The sequence below is a fragment of the Pan paniscus genome, chromosome 3 (genome assembly GCF_029289425.2).
Source record: "Pan paniscus chromosome 3, NHGRI_mPanPan1-v2.0_pri, whole genome shotgun sequence".
NCBI lineage: Eukaryota > Metazoa > Chordata > Mammalia > Primates > Hominidae > Pan > Pan paniscus.
In genome coordinates, this window is record NC_073252.2 from 6331461 (window position 1) to 6352664 (window position 21204).

At 49.0% G+C, this 21204-nt stretch overlaps 2 protein-coding genes across 5 annotated transcripts in view; both read right to left on the reverse strand.

Moving 5' to 3' along the window:
* Positions 1–21204, reverse strand: part of JAKMIP1 (janus kinase and microtubule interacting protein 1) — a 177091-nt gene that overhangs the window by 35461 nt on the left and 120426 nt on the right. For all 4 annotated transcript variants that reach the window (XM_034951926.3, XM_034951925.2, XM_057302029.1 and 1 more), the window contains 5 exons: positions 21057–21197; positions 19828–19887; positions 4471–4599; positions 1904–2032; positions 16–99 (listed from right to left, as the gene is read on the reverse strand). In XM_034951926.3, the coding sequence (XP_034807817.1) occupies positions 16–99; positions 1904–2032; positions 4471–4599; positions 19828–19887; positions 21057–21197 (543 nt within the window). The remainder of the gene's footprint in view (positions 1–15; positions 100–1903; positions 2033–4470; positions 4600–19827; positions 19888–21056; positions 21198–21204) is intronic.
* On the reverse strand, positions 4625–11656 carry LOC129397562 (uncharacterized). The gene has a single exon (XM_055111174.2). The coding sequence runs from the start codon at positions 9761–9763 to the stop codon at positions 9626–9628; it is 138 nt and encodes a 45-aa protein (XP_054967149.2). The 5' UTR covers positions 9764–11656; the 3' UTR covers positions 4625–9625.

Below are 21204 nucleotides of genomic sequence, written 5' to 3' on the forward strand. Positions count from 1 at the left end.
ATCACTCCTGCTCACCTGTCCCTTCTCAACCAGTAACTTCTCCAAATCTTCGATTTTGGCCTGACACCTCAGCAGATCAGCTTGTAGCTGCTCCCGAGTCTGGAAGGGAAAAGACCAGGCAGTGAGCAGGTCACCTCCAATGGGTGACAGGGAAGCGGAAAGCGTCATGCCCCAATGCAAGCAATGCCTAGGGTCCTTATAGGCAAACCTTAGGAACAGGTTCACTTTTAGGAGCACGTATTCAACCTTGGCCTACTAGAAGCATGGCTCAGCTTCAAACACAAAAATCATTAAGAACAGAACAGCCTTGTTTGGTTTTACAACCCAAAACTTGCTTGGTTTTACAGGCAAGGAAAATGAAGCCTGGAGAAGGGACCCTGTTTTTGAAGGGGGTGAGTGAGCCAGAAGCCAGCCACACTGGGGGCCCAGGCCCAGCTCTCTGACCAAGTCCAATCCTTACTGAACCTGAAGCTCATTCAGCCGTCATCAGACTTCAACATGCTTGCACAATTGCATAGCCCCTGGCCCAGGCCCCTTATCACCTGCAGCAGGGGCTGCAAAGCAAAATACTTCAAGCACCAAGAAAGTCATATAAATAAGGGAAGTCAACTGGGTGTGGGGTAACAGGGAGTGGTGGGGACTGTGGCAAGCCAGAGGCACATGTCCCATCTCAGGGAGACACTGCCACCCAGCAGCAGCCACAAGAAATGGGACGCCTGTTGCTGCCAGATGTTCTGACCTTTCAAGAGAGGTCAGGAACCTGGATTTCTCTATAGAATCTCTTGACTTTTAAATGTTGGCAAGTAGATGAAATTTAAAAAGCGAAACAAAAATTATTCAGCCCACACAAAGCCTCACAGTTTCCCTCCTCTGACCTAGATGACAAAGACTGGGCCTTTTATGGTGGGACAAGAAGCTTGCCTCCCTGCTGACCTCACTCCCCCTTACTCCTGGCTCCCCGCTACAGGGCCACTGCTGCCCCTGGAACAAACTCTACATGGGCGTGGCCTCTCCTCTCTGCCTTTGCCATCAGATTTGCCAGGCAATGCCCCATTCTGGCCCATCGCCTTTAAGACTACCAAAATCCATCCATTTGTGGAATTCCCAAACAGGGCTCTGAGAAAGAGCACAGGCCCTGAGTCCGAGAAACCTGGCCTCGACTCCCAGCTCTGTTCAGCATCATCTGGGTATTTGGGGGCAAGTTGCTCAGTTCTGAGCCTGTTTCCTCATTCGGAAGATCGGGTTAATTCCTCCTGCTTCAGGGGGCCAGTGTGGGGGTGAGATGGGGGAGGGGATGCAGGGAACCACCAGTGTGTGCTCTCCGGGAGTCCTCCGCACTCCCAGGAGGAAGGGAGAGCAGGCCCCAGTCTATGTGACTCCCGAAGATGGGAGAAGGGCCAGTGGGTGGAAGTTTCCAGAAGGCAGAGCTCAGCCCAGCCTGAGGAATGGCGTGGCCTGGACTGAGGTGGTCACAGGGCCCAGAGTGCCTTGGTGGCTGGGGAGCACCCTGAGAGTCCCCGCAAGTGTTCTGGTGGATGTCCTGGAGGGCGGGGGGCTGGCAGCCCTGGAGGGAGCGGAGCCTGAAGCCTGCAAGCCAGCCAAGTCTGTGATTTCATCACTTAGTCGTAAATTCTGAACACGTGCTCTCCTCCAAACAGACGGCACAGGTGATGTGTAGCGTTGCTTCCTCTAACAGCTCAATGTTCCAGAGCACCTGCCATCACACCGAGGATGCAGAGAGGGATCTAGAATGTCACCGCAGCAGAGACCTTGCTATGGGTTCCCCACCACCTCTCAGAATCCCCTCTGAGTGTCCAAGCCAGGGTATGTCACGCTTCTGGAAAGGACCTACATGACCTGGCCTTCGGCCCCTCCCTCGAGCCCTGAGGCTGGCTGCACTCACCCGGGCCTCCCGCTCAGCGTCCAGCGTGCCTCCCACCTGCTCCTGGAGCAGGGCATAGGCGCGTTGCAGGGCCTGGTACTCCCGGGTCAGCTGGCAGAAGCGCAGGTCAGCCTCCTCTCGGGCTGTGGCCTTCCCATAATGGAGAAGAAAACAAATAATCAAGTGCATAATTACAATAATAAATGATTTATGATTGATTTTAATAATAAACATAAACACTTGCTGTGGCTTTGAGTGCCAGGGTCAACTTAGACATCAAACGGCCACATCTCACAGTGCTGCCAACAGGTGCTTAAGGAACCTCGCATTGCCAGGAAGCAACTAGGGCATTGGAGGAAAGGGCTGCCAGGAGGAGGCACCTCCTCAGCCATCAGCACTCCTCCCAGGAGCTCCCACCCACAGGAATCACTTGAGTTATGTGGGAGCAGGTGGGAGAGAAAGGGCTGGTACCATGGAACCAGCCCCAACTCCAGAAGCAAAGGTCTCCATCGTAAAGGGTGTCCCCTCCCACCCAGCACCTCCCATTCTGGGAATTTATCCTAAAGAGATGGCCGGGCATGGTGGCTCACGCCTGTAATCCCAGCACTTTGGGAGGCTGAGGCAGATCACCTGAGGTCAGGAGTTCGAGACCAGCCTGGCCAACATGGCAAAACTCCATCTCTACTAAAATACAAAAATTAGCTGGTTATGGTGGTGGGCACCTGTAATTCCAGCTACTTGGGAGGCTGAGGCAGGAGAATTCCTTGAGCCTGGGAGGTGGAGGTTGCAGTAAGCCGAGATCATGCCACTGCACTCCAGCCTGGGCGACAGAGCTAGACTCCGTCTCCAAAAAAAAAAAAAAAATGGCCACATAAGCGTGTAAAGACACAAATACGAAGGAGCTCCATGCATGGTTCACAGGTGTGGAAAACGACACAGCATAAATCCCTCATCAGTGCGTGCTGCTCATCCATGGGAAAGCCCCACATGGCCATGAGAGAGGATGAGGCAATCCCATGTTCTGGTGCTGAAAGATGCCTATTACATATCACTGGCTGGGAAAAAGCAAACTGAAAATCACGCATCCTGTTTTAAGTTAAACATAAAAGGCCCATGGCTGAGAACAAGACCCTAAAGGCTGAGTAGCCTAGTCCAGACCCCTGTGCAGGACAGGCTGATGGACTGTTGTGTGTCTCCAGCACTGGCCTGGCCCCTCCCTCCAGCCGGCACTTGGGCTGAGGCTGGTGGGCTGACGGGGAGGATGGTGTGTCTCTCCCAGCGTGAGAAAGGATGTCCAGGGGATGACCTGCAGAGGTGACACGTGTCCCCTAGAGTTTTGGCACAAGATGGAAGAGCAAAGAGAGGGCCACCTTGGGGTTGAATGTGCCAGCGCCTATAGCATGTGCCATATTTTCCTATGGCAAATAGACCCATGGGAGGAAACCAGCCTAGAAGTCATTCCAGATGGGACTCCACAGAAAAGGCCACCAGGAGGGGACAAGGACAACAAGCAGGGGTGTGTGGGAGGCGGACCATTCAGAGTCTCAGGATGTGGGGGCGCAAGGAGCTGCAGTGCCCAGTCCCTCACCAGGAAGCTGTGGGGTACAGCACAGCAAGGGGAGCTTGTGGAGACCTGGAGAAGTGCTCCCCTGCGAGGCAGCGCGATCCACCTGCCCCTGCCGGAGGGCACTGCCCTGAGAGCCAGCTGCCCTGGCATATCCGCACCCCCTTCCCACTCTTGCCCTTCCCTGGGCTCAGAAAAAGCCACCAGGGGCCTGCATGGGAAGAGGCAGAAGAGCAAGGTAGGGAAACAGCAGCCAAGCCCGACGCAGGCCCTGGTGGGGAGCAAGGGGAAGGTCTGCGCTGAATGAAGTCTGCTGTTTAGGAAATTAATCAAATGTGATTATTCCCATCACTGGAAGGCATGGAAGCCCACAAGGTCTGCCTGAGATGTAATCAGCACTCCTGAAAGAATTCACCTGGGGAAGGTGAGTGAGAACGAAGCTGGTCTTTGCCCCGTCGCGAATCCACCTTGCTCAAGAACCTGGCTATGCACCCAGATGGGCACAGGTGGTCAGGACAGGGTGAGGTGGTGACCTTGGGGTGATGGGACTTCAGGGCTCTTCACCTTCTTCTTTATATATTTTTGGATTACATGCTTTATTTTAGTCAAGAAAGCAATGATGCTGTTTCTGCCCGGTGGTGTGTGCGTGTGTGCACACATGCGTGGGGACCAGGGAGGGACCATTACGCAGCAGTTTTAATTGCAAATGGTGAGGAAACCCAAGGCAACATCCCTCAATGACTCAGCTTGAACTTGGCAGCCACAGATTTCCTTGGTGGGGAAATCAGTGCTGGGGAAAGGAAGGGTCCCCACGTGCTGCCCTCCCATTGCCATTCATGGAGCCCACAGCTGTGGGGGCCGCCTTCCCTTCACACCATTGGCTTTGATAATGCACTGGTAGGAACCGGTCATCTGGGGTTCAGAACTATAGGCAAGGGAGCGAAACTTGCAACTATCAAAAGCAGGAGGTGCCGCCCCGAGAGCATCTGGGGTGAGGTCCCGCCCTCTCTGCAGGTTTGCTTACATCGTCCAAGTCTTCTTCGGGCGTGGCTGGGGTCCTGTCTGTCCTGTCTGTGTTGTAGGATGTTTCGGACAACGTTTCTGAGTCCACAGACTCCTCATCAAATCCAAAAAATGTCTCCACAACATGCTTCTGTAAAACGCAATTTGTATGATGTTAGCAACGACTGAGGATTGCCAGAGTCTACCAGTCCCTGGTCGTGGGCATGCCAGTGCAGGGGGGTGATGATTGATATTTGGGCCACTGGGGCATCACAAGATGCGGTTGGTGGGCTTCGTAACTGACTGGGTGGGATAAAATGTGGCAGCAGGTGGCAGATGACCCTAGGGTTTACAGCCTGAGTGAGCTAGTCTGGCCCTGGTCCTGGCTCTGGCTCTCCAGCTGTAGACCTGTGCAAACCACTTGGCCCCTGGAGCACCAGCCTCCTTCTCTAGCAAATGGATTGAGAAGCCACCTCACCTGTGAGCACAAAAGGGGGCCATGCATGCCCTGTGCCCAGAAAGCAGCCCAGCACTCCGTCACGCTCCATGAGCAGCGCACTGGCTGTACCAAGGAGAAGGGGGACAGGGCCCAGGGAGATGCTCAGTTCTAAGGAGAAGAACTGGATGAATATGGACAGCAGAGGGGGCAACAGCTCGAAGGAGTGGAGAGCCCAGCCATAGTCCTAGTACTCTGACTAGTGTGGCAAATGTGTGGCCCAAGTCCTGGCCAGACCCACACTTAGAGGCAATCTCTGCTTAACTTTTTATTATAGAAAACTGGGAAGATTCACAGAATGAGAAGGAATCATGTAATAGACCTTCACACGACCATCACTCAGATCCAGAGGCAAATTGTAAGGCTCTATGTGCCGGCCTCTGAGTTGCCCTGCTGGCACTTCTCCCACTCCAAATATCATAGGATATGGGGCTTCATTCATCTGTCTATCGATTCATTCACTCAGAAAACACTGGCAAAGCTCCTTCTATGGGCCAGACATGGGGCAGGCCTGGGGAATACAATAGGATCATAACCAGGCCAGGTCCCTGCCCCAAGAAGCTTGCATCCCCTAGGGGCTGCAGACCTCGACGCACAATCACCAGATCAATGTCTCTTATTTTAGGAACATAGCTTTTTTGGGTTTTTTTTTTCCCAAACAGCCCCCGACAAGGATTTTTATTTGTTTTTACAATCAATGAATGCCTTTCAGACCATGAAGAATGAATCAAAACTGAATTCCAGAGCCCAGCCCGAGGCTCTGCTGGCTCATCCAAAACATGACTTCACCCAGAGCTCCCCCAACCCACAGAGAAAACCCAGGCACTCCCGACATACTAAGGGCCCCTCCCAGCCTGAGTGTTTTACCCAGATATCTGTAAATGTGAGAAAAATGTGACTGGCACCAGAGTTAATAATGTGATTAGGAAATAATTCAGACATAAGGCAAGGAAGAAGATGCAGGGACACCCTTGTCACCTTACACAGTTTCTGAAGGTGCTGCAAAGGAGGCACCCACCACCACACGTCACCCAGAACGTTCTTGCATTTGGCACCTGTCTTTCCACGCACTGCATCCCGCCTCCCACATTCCTCCTTGCTTTTTAATTTGCATGGGGAATATGACTCTCCCCCGAACTCCAGACTCATACGTCAGCTGCATCCTTTATGGCATTGTGGAATCCTAGTGGGCAGTGACTTACCCCCAACACCGCACCTCCCGCAATCTAACCTGAGTCCAGCAGCAGCAGCTCATGCTTCAGTTGCCCAGGCCCCAATCCCAGGAGTCCTCCCCTGTCTTCTCCACCTCTCATGCCTGCCCTCCCTGGGAGAAACCCTGTTGGCTTCACCTTCAACTCAAAATCCAGCCCTCTCTCCCCCTCTCTCCATTGGGACCTTCATCTTGGTCCCAGCCACCAATATCTCTCTCTCTGGAATTATTAAAACCACCAACACCCAGGCAGGCTACAAGTGGTCTGCGAGGCCCTACAGGATCTACCTCCCATCCTGCCCTGGCATCATCCCTCCCTCTCCTCCTCTCCTCTCCTCCTCCGCTCCAGGCTCCTGCACCCCACACACACCTGCCATGGGGCCTTTGCGCTCCGAGACGCTCTTCCCGCGAATCCACATGGCTCCTTCCCTAGATTCCCTTAGGTCTCTGCACAAATGCAACCATATGAGAAAAGGCTTCCTGGCCACCATGCCCAGGTCCCTCCTGCTTCATCCCCACCCCAGCCTCTGGGGCCTCCTTCTTTATTCCTTTCCATAGCACATCTCCCCGCTGATGTAAGATCTGGCAAGCTATTGTGTTTACTGACGGTCTTCCCCCTACCCCTTGAAATGGAAGCTCCATGAAGGCAGGGGGTTGGCCCTTTTATTCTCGACTGTATCCCAGTGTTAACGAACTCAAAGCCACACTAGTTTGTCTATCCACAAACAGATTTTGTTTTGCACATGACACCCTTTCCATTCATTCACACAGCTGGCATCAGTTGGGCACCATGTGGTTACATGCCCCAGATGAGTCTCACTGGCAGGTAAGTGAGGACTATGGGCACCATCGACTTCAATGTCATTTCTCTCCTTGCAGAGGCTGGAGACAATCATCTACTCAAATCTCCCCTCTGGATGAGAACCCCACCCGACTTCAGGCATCATGGACTCTTCCAACGAGCTCTAGAGAGCAGTGGTAGTGACATCCCATGGTGACAATGGCACCCACGGGAGTGATGCATCTGCAGCCCTCAAGCTCTTCTGCACACACAGGTCACCCCCCTGAGCTCCAGGTTCACCCAAGCTCTTCTGCACACACACAGGTCACCCCCTGAGCTCCAGGTTCACTCAAGCTCTTCTGCACACACAGGTCACCCCCCTGAGCTCCAGGTTCACTCAAGCTCTTCTGCACACACAGGTCACCCCCCTGAGCTCCACGTCCCACATTTTTCTGAGCAGCCACTGAGCTGACCTTATTTCTTGTAAACACTGCTAATTGCAAGACCTTTGGGGATGAGTCTGTTTGTTGCTGTAGCCCAGGAAGCATCATCAAGTTACACACTTTCCAAACATTTAGAACACACTGCTGGGCTGTGACCATCCACGTCAGCATCAGGGACCCTCCTGGGGGCAACGACTCAATGCTCAATTACCTAGGACGATCCATTGTGAAGGCTCTGCAGGACTACCAGTTAAAGACTCAACTCTCAAACCCTAATACAGGGCATTAACTACCAATGCTGCCGAAGACCCTACAGGACTGCTAGTTAAGGACTCAACTCCCAAGCCCTAATACAGGGCATTAACTACCAATGCTGCCGAAGACCCTACAGGACTGCTAGTTAAGGACTCAACTCCCAAGCCCTAATACAGGGCATTAACTACCGATGTTGCCGCCTGTGTTTAACGTAGAGCAACCTTCGCAAACAGCCTAACTCCAGACCCAGTGGAGCCCCCGACAGTATCATATCATATGGCCCCAGAGACCAAGACTCCACAGAACTATGCTGCTTTGAGGGAAAGAGGAAGCAGCTCTTAGAGCAGAAACCAAACACAAAAGGGCAGTCCAATTTGAATCCTGCAGCAATGCAGAGGAATCCACAGCCAGGCACGGCACACACAGAGTTCCCATAGCAGCAATGAGTTGTCTGGGACCCAACCCCTCAGGTTTTTATGCTGGGTATTTTTAAAATTTTTTTAACTTTTTTTTTTTTTTTTTTTTTTTTTGAGACAGAATCTCCTTCTGTCGCCCAGGCTGGAGAGCAGTGGTGCAATCTCAACTTACTACAACTTCCGTCTCCCAAGTTCAAGCGATTCTTCTGCTTCAGCCTCCCAAGTAGCTGGGATTACAGGTGCGTGCCACCACATCTGGCTAATTTTTGTATATATATATTTTTCTTAAGTAGTGACAAGGTTTCACCATGTTAGCCAGGCTGGTGTCGAACCCTTGACCTCAAGTGATCCGTCTACCTTGACCTCCCAAAGGGCTGGGATCACAGGTGTGAGCCACCACGCCCAGCCTTAACATTTTTTTATAACATTTCATAACACTGGGTTAGTGTTTATAACATTTTATAACACTGGGTTAGTTTGTTTCCTTTAGAGAAAAGTTTTGTTGAGTGATTATATTATGCAGTAAGCCTACATGTACTCGATTTCTCAATATATTTATGCCTTTATTAATAAAAAAATAGAAATGATATATTAATGTTTAAAGTAAAAACACAGTGGCTGTCTTCCTTGAAGGCAATGCAACTGGTTTTGCACTGCATTTTCAAAAAATGCAGGAAATAATTCACCACCTGCTTCTCAAGGGATGAGGGGAGAACCGCTCAGAAAACATTGTTTCCTCTCATGATTGGCACATAGTGGGCTTTAAAAAAAATGGCAAACATGAAAGAAACTTCATTTTTTTGTGTCTCCACTCTTCTAAGAGTCTCTAGGTTTTTCCTCACAAGAGATACATTAGGAGCAAAAATGTCCACCATTTGCTCATTCTGAGCCCATCTACTGAATAAAAAGGTAATTCCTCTAGCCTTCCATGTTCCTTGCAACCAAAGCCTCTCCTTGTTGACTCGTTTCTACAGATGAATCCAGATTCAGATTAAGATTCAGTTTTGGCCGGGCACAGTGGCTCATGCCTGTAATCCCAGCACTTTGGGAGGCTGAGGCAGAAAGATCGCTTGAGCCCAGGAGTTCAAGATCAACCTGGGCCACATAGTGAGAATCCATCTCTACAAAAAGTTATTTAAAAAGTTAGCCGAGTATGGTGGCTGATGCCTGTAGTCCCAGCTACTTGGGAGGCTGAGGTGGAAAGATTACTTGAGCCTGGGAGGTTGGGGCTGCAGTGAGCTGTGATTGTGCCACTGCACTCCAGCCTGGGTGACAGGGCAAGATCCTGTCTCAAAAAAAAAAAAAAAAAAAAAAAAAAAAAGATTCAGTTTTGGCAAAATGAATGAAGAGTAAACATGTCTCCTCCATTTACACTTTGCATATACAGAGGTGCTCTTCTTTAGCGGGTCAGATGAAGCAGAGGGAAAAAGAGGAGGTACCCCCAAAACAAATAGCCCCCCAACCGGATCCAGTCTCTCTCAGCCACCTGTCTTCTTACCTTCCTATCATTTTCAACAGAGCCACCTGTCACAGGCAGGAGCATCGGTCGGCCACAGCCAGGGACTGCCAGAGAACCTCAAAACACAAAACCCTGAACCAGCTGCCTACCTTCATGCTTATAGGTCATCTCCTGGCAGCCAGAGAAGTACAGGCACACCAGGGCGCAGAGACACAGGAAGAAAGAGAAGTACAGCACAAAGAGGACATATTCCATGGTGGCGTGATGCTGCAGACACACCAGCCCCTGTGCGTGGGCTTAGGCAAAAGCCACCTCGTCGGCATCCATTTTCAGGGCTTCCTCCAGTCCGAGGAAAAAGCACCAATTCTCTCCCCACGCACTCCCCTTTCCTCTAACACACCCGCCCTAGCATCTCCACGGCTTCCTGTGGACCCGTCTGCTGCAGGGTCCCGAGAACAGGAGTGCGCCAGAAGACGCACCTTCAGTAAAAGGGAAGCCAGCTCCAGGGCAGAGCCCAGATGCTGGCCATGCCAACCGCGGGCTGAAGGGAGAGGTTTCCAGGGGCGGGCTAGGGTGCATTCGTTACGGAGGACAGCTTCCGAACCAGTTTATTCTCTGGGGACCTTCCTCCCAGATCCTGTCCTCCCTGAGCCGAGAGCCTGTTGTCAACACCATGGCACAGGCCCTGGGTCCCCAGACAATCGCAAGGCCCCCGGGGCAGCACTAGCAATGGCAACGCCACGATAGATTCTCCCTCAGGACCTAAACCGAGGAGCTGCCTCTGTCCTCATGTGTTTGGGAAATTTATCTGCTCTTCCCCGACAACCTCATAGGCACCCTAGACTTGCCAAATTCATTGGCTTCTCTACCATCATTTTGTCAGCGTTTTACCATTTTTATAGGCCAAAACAAACCATTATTTAATAGAAAAACTGATTTTTTTAACTAGATCAAAGTCTTCAGATTCACCTGCCCAGAAGGGATGTCTCTGAGAGTCTTCCATCTCTCGGAGAAGCGTCACCAGACATAATATCAAAAGCAAAAACTCTCATGCGGCAGAAAAAATGGACAGACTTTACCACAAAAAAGTAAAACGTCTGTACTTTGACAGATACCAAAGCAATATTAAAGGGCAATGGACAATTCATAAAAGAAGAAATGTACATAGCAAAGTTCATGTATGTTTCAACTTCAACAATGCATGATGCTCTATTCCTTTGGAAGTTTCCATCAGATGAACTGAGTGACTGGATTGTGCTACTTAATTTAGTGCCGACTACCCTTTAAGCCATGTTTCCTAATGAGGCACCACCCGGCCAGGCAGTGCAGACCTAAGACAGCTGGGCCTGACCCCAGGCAGTGTAGACTTGAGACAGAGGGGCCTGGAGGGGCGGGGCTGCAATCTGGAACCTTTGCCTCAAGCCCCTCCCCACGGGGCCTGAAGTCACCTCCTGAAACCAGGCAGGAGGCCAGGCACCTACAGACCCAGCCTCTGCAGCAGCTTCTCCCTGAGACCAGGACTCACCACCCTGCTCACTCCTGGCGCTGGGGTTTCCTGCCCTGTGTGAACAAATTACCTAGAACCACCATAGGTAATGGCACCTGTCCCTTCCCAAGTCTGCAAATGGGAGTTGGATGTCCCCTTGGTGTTTGCTACCCTGGACAAGGTACCCAGCTGGCCTCTGTGGCCAGGTCAGGCTCCTGAGCTCTGCTCTACCCACACCAGCTGCAGCTCCTCTGGCGGTACCTCCAGGACCGGCACAGATGGTGTGTGTGCTTGTCTGCTGAGATGCCTGCGTGTGGTCCAGGACACAGCCCCCGTCTCTTCATAATCACCCCAGTGTCCTATCCCCGAGTCCTTTACCAAAGGGCCCCCAGCAGGTGGGACATGGAGCAATGCTCAGAGGGGCCTCCCATGCTTCTGGCACAGAGCCCGCTGTGAAAGGAAAATAAAAACTCTGAACCCCAGTTCACTCCACCAAAAAGAAAAACTTAAGCTGAAAGCTGAGTCATGCAAGAAGCTGCCTTTCCTTTTGTTCCTAAGCAGAGAGCTGCAGATAAAAGGTTAAGCATCTCTACAGGTAGCTGCTCCATGTTCACCTTATCTTATGTAAAGTGTTGATTTACTGAGCACAAGACAATTACATAATTTGGACTATTCCCCTACCTGCTCCTTTTCTCTCACAACCTGTGGATTCAGTCATGTGACCAAACACCCCCTCTTTCCCCTCCAGCCCGCTTTTCCCCTTTAAATATTGAACCCCTCAAAATCATCTTTGGAGAAAGGCTCAGATCTGTCTCCAGGGTACATTCTTAACCTTAGTAAAATAAACTTCTAAATTGATTGAGAGCTGCCTCAGAGACTGTTTGATTTACATCAGCTACTCAGCTGGCGAGGCTGGGACAAAGTCCTGCTGCCCATGCCCTCTTTACCTTTGATCAGAGCTGCATGAAATGAGTCCTGATGGCTGCTGTGGAGGAGGGACCAGGTGACAGGGACACTGCTGAGCCAGAAGGGAACAAGCCCTCGCCCCTCCCAGCAAAGGGCCCACAGTTACACACCAACCGAGGCCAGCCCTGTAAACAGACATGAAGTAGCCACTGGTTTCACGCAGTCACTACTATTAGCCCCTCTGAGTGCAGGGCACTGTGCCAGCAGCTTCGAGTAGCTGGATCCCAGGGGACCATCCAGCCCTCATGAGCTCACAGACTGGTGACATCCATGGGGAAGGCAGCCTAGGAATAAGATCGACTGCAAACAACCATGAAGGAAAAAATGGGTAGCTTTGGCAAAACTTGCAAATGAAAAATGCATGCACATGATGAAAAAATGTTTGACTTTGGGAGGCCGAGGCAGGCAGGTCACTTGAGGTCAGGAGTTCGAGACCAGCCTGGCCAATATGGTGAAACCCTGTCTCTACTAAAAATACAAAAAAAATTAGCCAGGCCTGGTGGCACACTCCCAGCTACTCAGGAGGCTGAGGCACGAGAATTGGTTGAACCCGGGAGGCGGAGGTTGCAGTGAGCTGAGATCCATCGCGCCACTACACTCCAACCTGGGCGACAGAGAGAAACTCTGTCTTCAAAAAAAAAAAAAGTGCTTGAGCTTCCTAGGCAGGCAAAGGTACTGTACAACCAGCTGCCAGTGTCTGTCCTTCCCTCCAGCAGGCAGCAGGCTTGGCCTCAGGGGTGTCCTTCCCTCCACCAGGCAGCAGGCTTGGCCTCAGGGGTGTCCTTCCCTCCAGCAGGCAGCAGGCTTGGCCTCAGGGGCGTGGGGCTAGGAGTAAAGTTTAGATAGGTCCTGCATGTTTTGATAGGTCCCATCAGAATGGATGCAAGAGCCACTGACAAAAATGGCCCGCCAGACCTCAGGCATCCTCCAACCCCTGGCAACAGCAGACCCAAAGTCATTTGGGGAGGAGGGGACACAGCACTGAAGCACTGGCCCAAGAAAGGGCCTCTCCTTCCAATGGTGCTTTGATGGTTCCCAGCACAGTCCCCAGCCCTCCCTTAAAGGATGATTACTGCAAAGGGCATTGAGATCCCACCTCACTATTATAAATTAGTGGGGGAGGCAGGGTGTGGGCATGGCCTGGGAATCTGCATTTCACAGGCCCTCCAAAGGAAAGTTATTGAGCTATAAGGTAAAGGAAGAAGGAGATACTCTGACTTCCTGATAACCTGCTATGCACCAAGCAAAGAACCAGAAGCTTCCTTAGATCCCATGGATATAATGTTCATTTTAAGAATCAAACTGAGGTTCTGAGAGTTTAGATGACTTGGCCAATCCCATCCAGCTAGTAGCTAGGGTCTGACTCCCATACTGCTTGGGGCTACAATTTCCCAACCTTATCCAAAATGATGGATCCTTCTTTCAACCAAGGTGTGTGCATAAACTGTACTGATTTTTAGCCATTATGCATATGCTTAGAACTCTGTGATGATATAGCTTCTGTGCAAGTTCCAACAGCCTGCAACACAATTTACTGCCACATGGCCAGAGGCCCAGGTCCTGAGCAAGCCCCCTACCCCAGTCCCCAGGGCACAGTCCGAGGAACCACTCAGGATCCTTCTCCCCCAACCTCTCCTTTGGGGCTAACGTGAGCCCACGCTGAACCAGCAGGCTCCCTGGGAAATGAGACGATCGACACCAATCTTGTCCCTGGAGGAGATCCCATAAGGGGACTGTTGGACAGGCCCAGTAAGACAGAGTCATGGCCCTCAGGGACACAAACGCTCCGGGAAGACAAAGGTGGACACCCTCTGCTTTGCCCTGACTGCATCTTCTGCAAGGCTCTGCCCTGACTGCATCTTCTGCAAGCTGGGGTGTGGGAGTGGACTGGAGGCACCCTCCTGCAGGGAGTCCAGGGAGGTTTGCTAGGGTCTTTCTGACAGAAAGTCAGGAGCTGGGGAGCAGGGATGGGGCTGTCAGATTTCTGGAAAGTTCTGGAACTTTCAATGCATTCACCACAGTACTCTGTCAAGCAAAGCCTTTGGCAAAGTGTTAAAACACTTCCATGTGTGATGGACAGAGAGTGATGGGGGCATTTCAGGGGAAAAAGAAACTAGTCTAGTCATCCTGCGGTATCCATGGGGGACTGGTTCTAGAACCTCCCACGAATACTAAAATCCATGGCTGCTCAAGCCCCTTATACAAATTGGTGTAGTGCTTGCATATAACCTACGCACATCCTCTTGTACACTTTAACTAGATTACTTATAATATCGTACCTAATGCAATGCAGATGCCCTGTAAACCCAGCTATGTGCAGCATAACAGCATCTCAATCCTCAACAGTATACAACAACGGTCCCATAAGATCATAATACTGTATTTTTACTGTACATTTTCTATGTTTAGATACACAAATACCATTGGATTACAACTGCCTACAGTATTCAGTACAGTAGCATGCGGCACAGGCTTGCAGCCTAGAAGCCACAGGCTAGACTGAATAGCCTAGGTGTGTAGGAGGCTAGACCATCTGGGTTTGTGCAAGTATACTTCATGATGTTGGCATGACAAAGTCGCCTAATGACGCATTTCTCAGAATGTGTCCCTGTTGTTTAGGAATGCATGACTCTAGTTTTAGACTGTATTGTTTAGTGAATAATGAAAAGGAAAAAAAAGTCCAGGAGGTGGAGGTTGCAGTGAGCCAAGAGCATACCACTGCACTCCAGCCTGGTCAACAGAGTGAGTCTCTATCTCAAAACAAAAAGAAAAGGTAAAAAAGTCTGTATATGTTCAGTAGAGATGCAACCATCCATTTTTTTTTCCTGAAGGTTTTCAACCAGAGGTTGGTTGAATCCACGGATGTGAAACCCACAGATACAGAAAGCCAAGTGTACTGAATGCCTGTGGCCTGTGGTAGAGAAGAAAGAGAAGCTTCTTAGGCCTAAAAGGCAACCCTGGATTACAAAACCTGCTTGGGCCCCGATGGATCCAAGTATCAATTCAATCCAGCCCTGCACAATGCCAGGATTAAGTAGGAACATGGGAGAAAACTTGGTCCACACGGAAGTCTACACTGAATCTTGAGAAAAAGAAAAAATGCTGGTGGGCCCAGGAAACAGTGAATAGAAAAGACCCTAAACCCACTCAGGAAAGTTTCTACACAGATCCCCAAATTCGGCCTCCTAATGACACGGAACTATCTTCATTAAAGTGACCACACATCACCGTTCTTCTGCAACAATCCAGTGTCATACAAGTACATTTTTCCAGTAAAGGCAATTCGCTTATTTAGCCAACAACTATTTAGGGACTATTTAGTCAATACCTACTCTGTGCCAGGCAATGAACAGGCCACAGTGGGCAGGACAGACACAGCCCCTGTCCTTGCCTGTTGTACAGGCAATGTAGCAAATCACGATTCAATTCTAACCCTTTGTGAATTTCTCCTCCCATAAACACATTCAGAAATCAGGAAGAATGGCCAGTTGCAGTTGCTCATGCCTGTAATCCCAGCACTTTGGGAGGCTGAGGCAGGTGGATCACTTGAGGTCTGGAGTTTGAGATCAGCCTGGCCAACATGGTGAAACCCCGTCTCTACTAAAAATACAAAATTAGCCAGGCGTGGTGGCACATGCCTGTAATCTCAGCTACTTGGGAGGCTGAGGCAGGAGAGTCACTTGAACCTGGGAGGTGGAGATTGCAGCGAGCCAAGATCATGCCATTGCATTCCAGTGTGGGCAACAAGAGCAAAAAGTCTGTCTCAAAAAAGAAAAAGAAAAAAGAAAGAAAGAAGAAGGAAGGAAGGAAGGAAGGAAAGAGAGAGAGAAAGAAAGAAAGAAAGAAAGAAAGAAAGAAAGAAAGAAAGAAAGAAGGAAAGAAAGAAAGAGAAAGAAAGAAAGAAGTCAGGAAGATGGGGGACGGGGGAAAAAGAAACCTCTGTTTAATTCCAGGCATTCTGATATAGACTTTAAAAATAAATTCTTGGCTCAACAATGGATTTTTCAAAACCCCACGTGGAAGCTCTATGGGGTGTGTAACGCCACAGCACATCCCATTAATGGGACAAACTGCACAGTCTTTAGATTTGTGCCTTTTAAACATATGTCCCATGGTGAAAATGGCTGTTACGCACACTCCCAGCAGCTGTGCAGAATGGTGCAACTCTTCCATGAGGCAGTGGGGTGGGGTGGGCGCGATGGTCTCTGCTCAAAGCCTTCTCACCCTCTGAGCCACATTTCAACTTCTGGGAATCTATGCATGGAAACTATTCTGATTATGGACACAGCTTTCCAGACAAAAGCTGGTTGCTGTGGCGACATTTACAGAAACAGCAAGTCCAAAGGTAGGGGAAAGGGTAGCTAAATAATGGTACAGTCACTTAATGACATGTTCAACAGTCAGGGAATAAAATAGAGCTGGGCCAGAAAGAGCTGTCTGTGTAAACAGAAGCACAGCTATTGCAGCATCATTCATAGGGCTGAGGAGCTGAAAGCAATGTGCCCCACAATAGTAGAACAGTAAACCCGTTTATGGTCCATCTCCTCAACAGATTATGTAGCCATAAAAATTTACATTTACAATGACAGCTATCACAGGATAAAGGCTTGCAGTCTAATGTTAAATAAAATCCAGGGTGCAAATGTGTATACCGCAGTTCCAGCTGGGGAAATGAATTAAAACAGCAACACCAATGTGCCGGGGAGACACCGCGGTGATAGATCACTTTTTATTTCCCAGATATTCTATAATGTGGTTCTATGTCTTCTATAGAAGTATATATTTAAATATAGGCCAGGCGCAGTGGCTCACACCTGTCATCACAGCACTTTGGGAGGCTGAGGCGGGTGGATCACCTGAGGTCAGGAGTTTGAGACCAGCCTGACCAACATGGAGAAACCCCGTCTCTACTAAAAATACAAAATTAGCCGGGCATGGTGGCACAGGCCTGTAATCTCGGCTACTTGGGAGGCTGAGGCAGGAGAATCGCTTGAACCTGGGAGGCAGAGGTTGCAATGAGCCGAGATTGTGCCATTGCACTCCAGCCCAGGCAACAAGAACAAAACTCCATCTCAAAAAAATAAGTAAATAAATAAAAAATAAAATAAACAAACAAACAAACAAATAAATATAGACAAGTTCTACTCAAACCACTTCCTATTTCTGAGTTTCTAATGTCAATGTGCAGAAATTTGCCCCGTGTTCGACTTGGCTTGGTGGGAAAAGCTTGGGCCTTGTAGTCTCAGACTTGAGTTTGAAACTCAGCCTTGTCAATTTAATTTTTCTCTGAGTTTTTTCTATATTTCATATATATATGTCTTCTGTAGCTGTAAAATTGAAAAAATAATACCAACTACATGGGGTGGCTGTGAGAATTCAATGAGATTGTATAAATACCCACTCATCTGAGAATCCAGGACCTAGCAAATCATCAATGAGCCAGGCCACTCTAAGGGCATTACCTGAACGCTGCAGTAAAGGCCACCAGGAGGCAGCCTGGGAGCCAAATTGCACCCATAGATATATTTTATGTGGCCCACAGGTATATATTTTACAGGCTGAGTGTCCTTTATCTGAAATGCTTGGAACCAGAAGGAATTTTGGATGTTTTTTCAGATTTTGGAATATTTGCATAAACAGAATAAGGTATCTTGGGGATGGGACCCAAGTCTAAACATGAAATTCATTTGTTTCATATACACTTTATATATAATACATAGCCTGAAGGGAATTGTATATAATATTTTAAATAATTTTGTGCATGAATCAAAGTTTTGACAGTGTTTTTACTGCAACCTGTCACATGAGGCCAGGTGTGAAATTTCCCTGGCCTCATGTTGGTGCTTAGAAAGTTTCAGATTTTGGAGCATTTTGGATTTCGGATTTTTGGATTTTGGATTAGGGATGTTCAACCTGTATTCGGACATTTAAAATTACAGACATTTAAAATCCAGCATTTAAATCCTTCAATTTCACATAAAGTAACGTGTTATGGATTAAACTGTATCCCCCCAAAAAGACAGGTTAAGGTCCTAATCCCAGTACCTCAGAATGTGACTTATTTGGAAATAGGATCATCGCAGATGTAGTTAAATTATCATGAGGTCACGTTGGAGTAGGGTGGACTCCTAATCCAGCATGAGTGGTGGCTTTATACGTGAAGCCACAGAGACACACAGGTAGAATGTCACTGACAATGAAGGCAGAGATTGGAGTTCAAGCTGCAAACCAAGGACACCAAAGATTGCTGGGAAACCACTCTAAGCTAGGAAGAGGAAAGGAAGGGTCTGCTACAGGTTTTAGAGGGAGGGAACGTGGCTCTACCGACATCTTAATTTCAGCATTCTGGCCTCTGGAACTGTAAGATAATACGTTTCCTTTCCTTTTTTTTTTTTTTTTTTTTTTTTGAGACAGGGTCTTGCTCTGTCACTGAGGCTGGAGCTCAGTGGCAAAATCATGACTCACTACAGCCTTGACCTCCTGGGCTCAAGCAGTCCTCCTGCTTCAGCCTCCAAAGTAGCTGGGACTTCAGGTGCCACCACATCCAGCTATTTTTTTAAATTTTTTGTAGAGACAGGGTCTTGCTGTGTTGCCCAGGCTGATCTCAAATTCCTGGGCTCAAGTGATCCACCCACCCCGGCCTTTCAAAGTGCTGAAATTACAGGCATGAGCCACTGTGCCCGGCCTTTTTCTGTGGCTCTAAGCCACTGATTTTGTGGTACTTTGTTAAGGCAGCCCTAGGAAGCTAACACATAAGGATTTATATTTCTCTTGAAAAACTGGACTATCTGATGCCATCGGTCCACCTTCTTATAGCAACCAGGATTCAGGGCCCAGTTTGCCACAGTCCCCACCATTCCCTGTTGTCACCCTGACACCAAGACCACATGTCTTTGGCCATTCACTATCACATTTGCACAGCTGTTTCCCTTACAGATGAGAAATATTTCTCTATAACCACATCTCGATCAAAAGATAAACCAAACGGGGCACTTGTGTTCAATAAAAAGGAGAGAAGACCAGCCTAGCCAAAATGGTGAAACCCTGCCGCAACTAAAAATACAAAATTTAGCCCGGCGTGGTGGCATGTGCCTGTAGTCCCAGCTACTCGGGAGGCTGAGGCAGGAGAATCATTTAAACCTGGGTGGTGGAGTTTGCAGTGAGCCGAGATGGTGTCATTGCACTCTGGCCTGGACAACAGAGTGAGACTCTGTCTAAAAAAACAAACAAACAAACAAACAAACAAACAAAAAAATAGAGAGGAGAACTGTGTCTTTGTGGAAGCCAAAAATAGGTTTACAGGTTTAAAGGCAAACTATGCTTTTTTTTTTTTTTTTTTTTTTTTTTGGTATCAGCTCCAGTGTGCTCTTTACATTCCAGATTGGTCCCTGTGGGCATTTGAATTTTATAAGCCCAGCTCCTTCAGACACTGTTACTAGGAAATAGCAAAAGACCTATATTTTCCAAAAAAGACTACAGTTCTGCATGATTCCAGAAAAACACAAAGCTCCTGATTTTTTCACAACAGGATATGCTCTCATATAAACCAACTCTGAATGTCCCTTAAATCCTTCAAAAGGTTTAAGTATTTATGTTTTTAATTTTGGGTGAATATACCCTGAAGCCTAAGTGGAGAATACATCAGGAAGTTTTCCATGAATAAATTACAATAACTGGGTCACATGACACGGCCATATTTATGTTGCTTTGAGAGACGGTGATGACAGGCTTTTCATCATCAGGCATGCAGAGATGTGTGTGTCTGCTTCAGGACCCCTCTGTAAAACCTCCCCACTCCACGACCCATCTGCCCTGCAGATCCGTGACACAGCGGCAAGGCAGGGCAGGTGCACCCTCGCCGGCTCACCTTGGTCGGTTTCAGACTTTTCCCTCGATGCCTTTTGGAGCGCAACAGCCGTTCTCTCTCCTAGAAGGAAACACAACGGTTGGCATTTCCAGCCAGCCTCACATCTCACGAACCAAAGCCACTGGCTCTCAAAGGGAGCTGGGCCTGCCCATCCGCACCAGGCATGGCTAGTTCAAGTTCTAAGTGCCCAAGTGATGGCTGCTTCTCTGAACTGAGAGCTACAGGGAGAGTTTATTATCCACCTTTTGACTTTATTGTTATTTCACTGAAATATATTTTTCATCCTAAGCTGCGTTGAGTCTTTTGTGTAATGAAGCAAAGATGGATGGATGGATAGATGTATGCATAGATAAGTGGATGGAAGGATGAAAGAATGGGTGAGTGGATGGATGGATGGGTGGACAGATGGGTGGGTGGATGGATGGATGGATGGGTGAAAGGAAGAAAGAGAGAAGTTAAAGAGGTAGAGGGAGATGGAGGCAGGCAAAATGAACATGAAAATTATAATCAAAGCCTTTTCTAGAATTTTGATCACTAGCTTTTCTATTCTTTGAAAACCAGTGCATGGAACCATCACACACCCACTTCGGTGAGCAGAACACGTTCTACTTCTAAGATCCAACTAAAGCTCCCTGCAGGTGTTCTCTGCCTGTTGCCGAAGTTCCTTTCACAGAGAGCTGTGGAATTCTCTGGATGCAATTCTCCACCGCTTAGGACATACTCAACCCCCTTTGATAGATGCACGCCCCATATACACGTCCAAAACTCACACAGGCAGTCTTAGTAAGGTGCTGGTCTGGTTATAAGGTTCAAGTTTGTGGGCCTAAACTCACAGTCTGCAACTGCTAAGCTAAAAACCAACCAACCAACCAAACAAACAAACAAAAAGCCTTCTCTGGAACAGATCATGCCCAGTCTCTAAAGGCCAAAAGACATCCTTAAAACTGATGCTTCTCAACCGCAGCAAGCTAGGGAGAAGATGTGAGAAAAGGGTAGCCATGGAAACTGTCCCCAAGTACCAGTGATCTCATTTAAGCCAAGGCTGCTTAGTGGCAGAATGAAGCAGGAATGTGCACACCAGGGTGAGCTTGGTGAGTCCCAAAGTCAGCACTGCCTGACCCTGACCCAGCTCAGCAGCATCACCCTGAGCCCCAACGCCCGTTCCTGACACCCATGTCAGCTGGTGCCACCCCTGCCAGGGGCAGCCGCGCCAGCTGTGCTAGATGTACCAGTGAGAGGTCGTCAATGACGTGCTGCTGCTCCAGCACCTGCAGCCTCAGGAACTCGATCTCCTGCTCATCCCTCGTCAGGCTGAGGTCATTCAGGGAGGTGTGCCGCTTCAGAGACGCCTGCGCTGACAGCTTTTCTTTCTGCAGC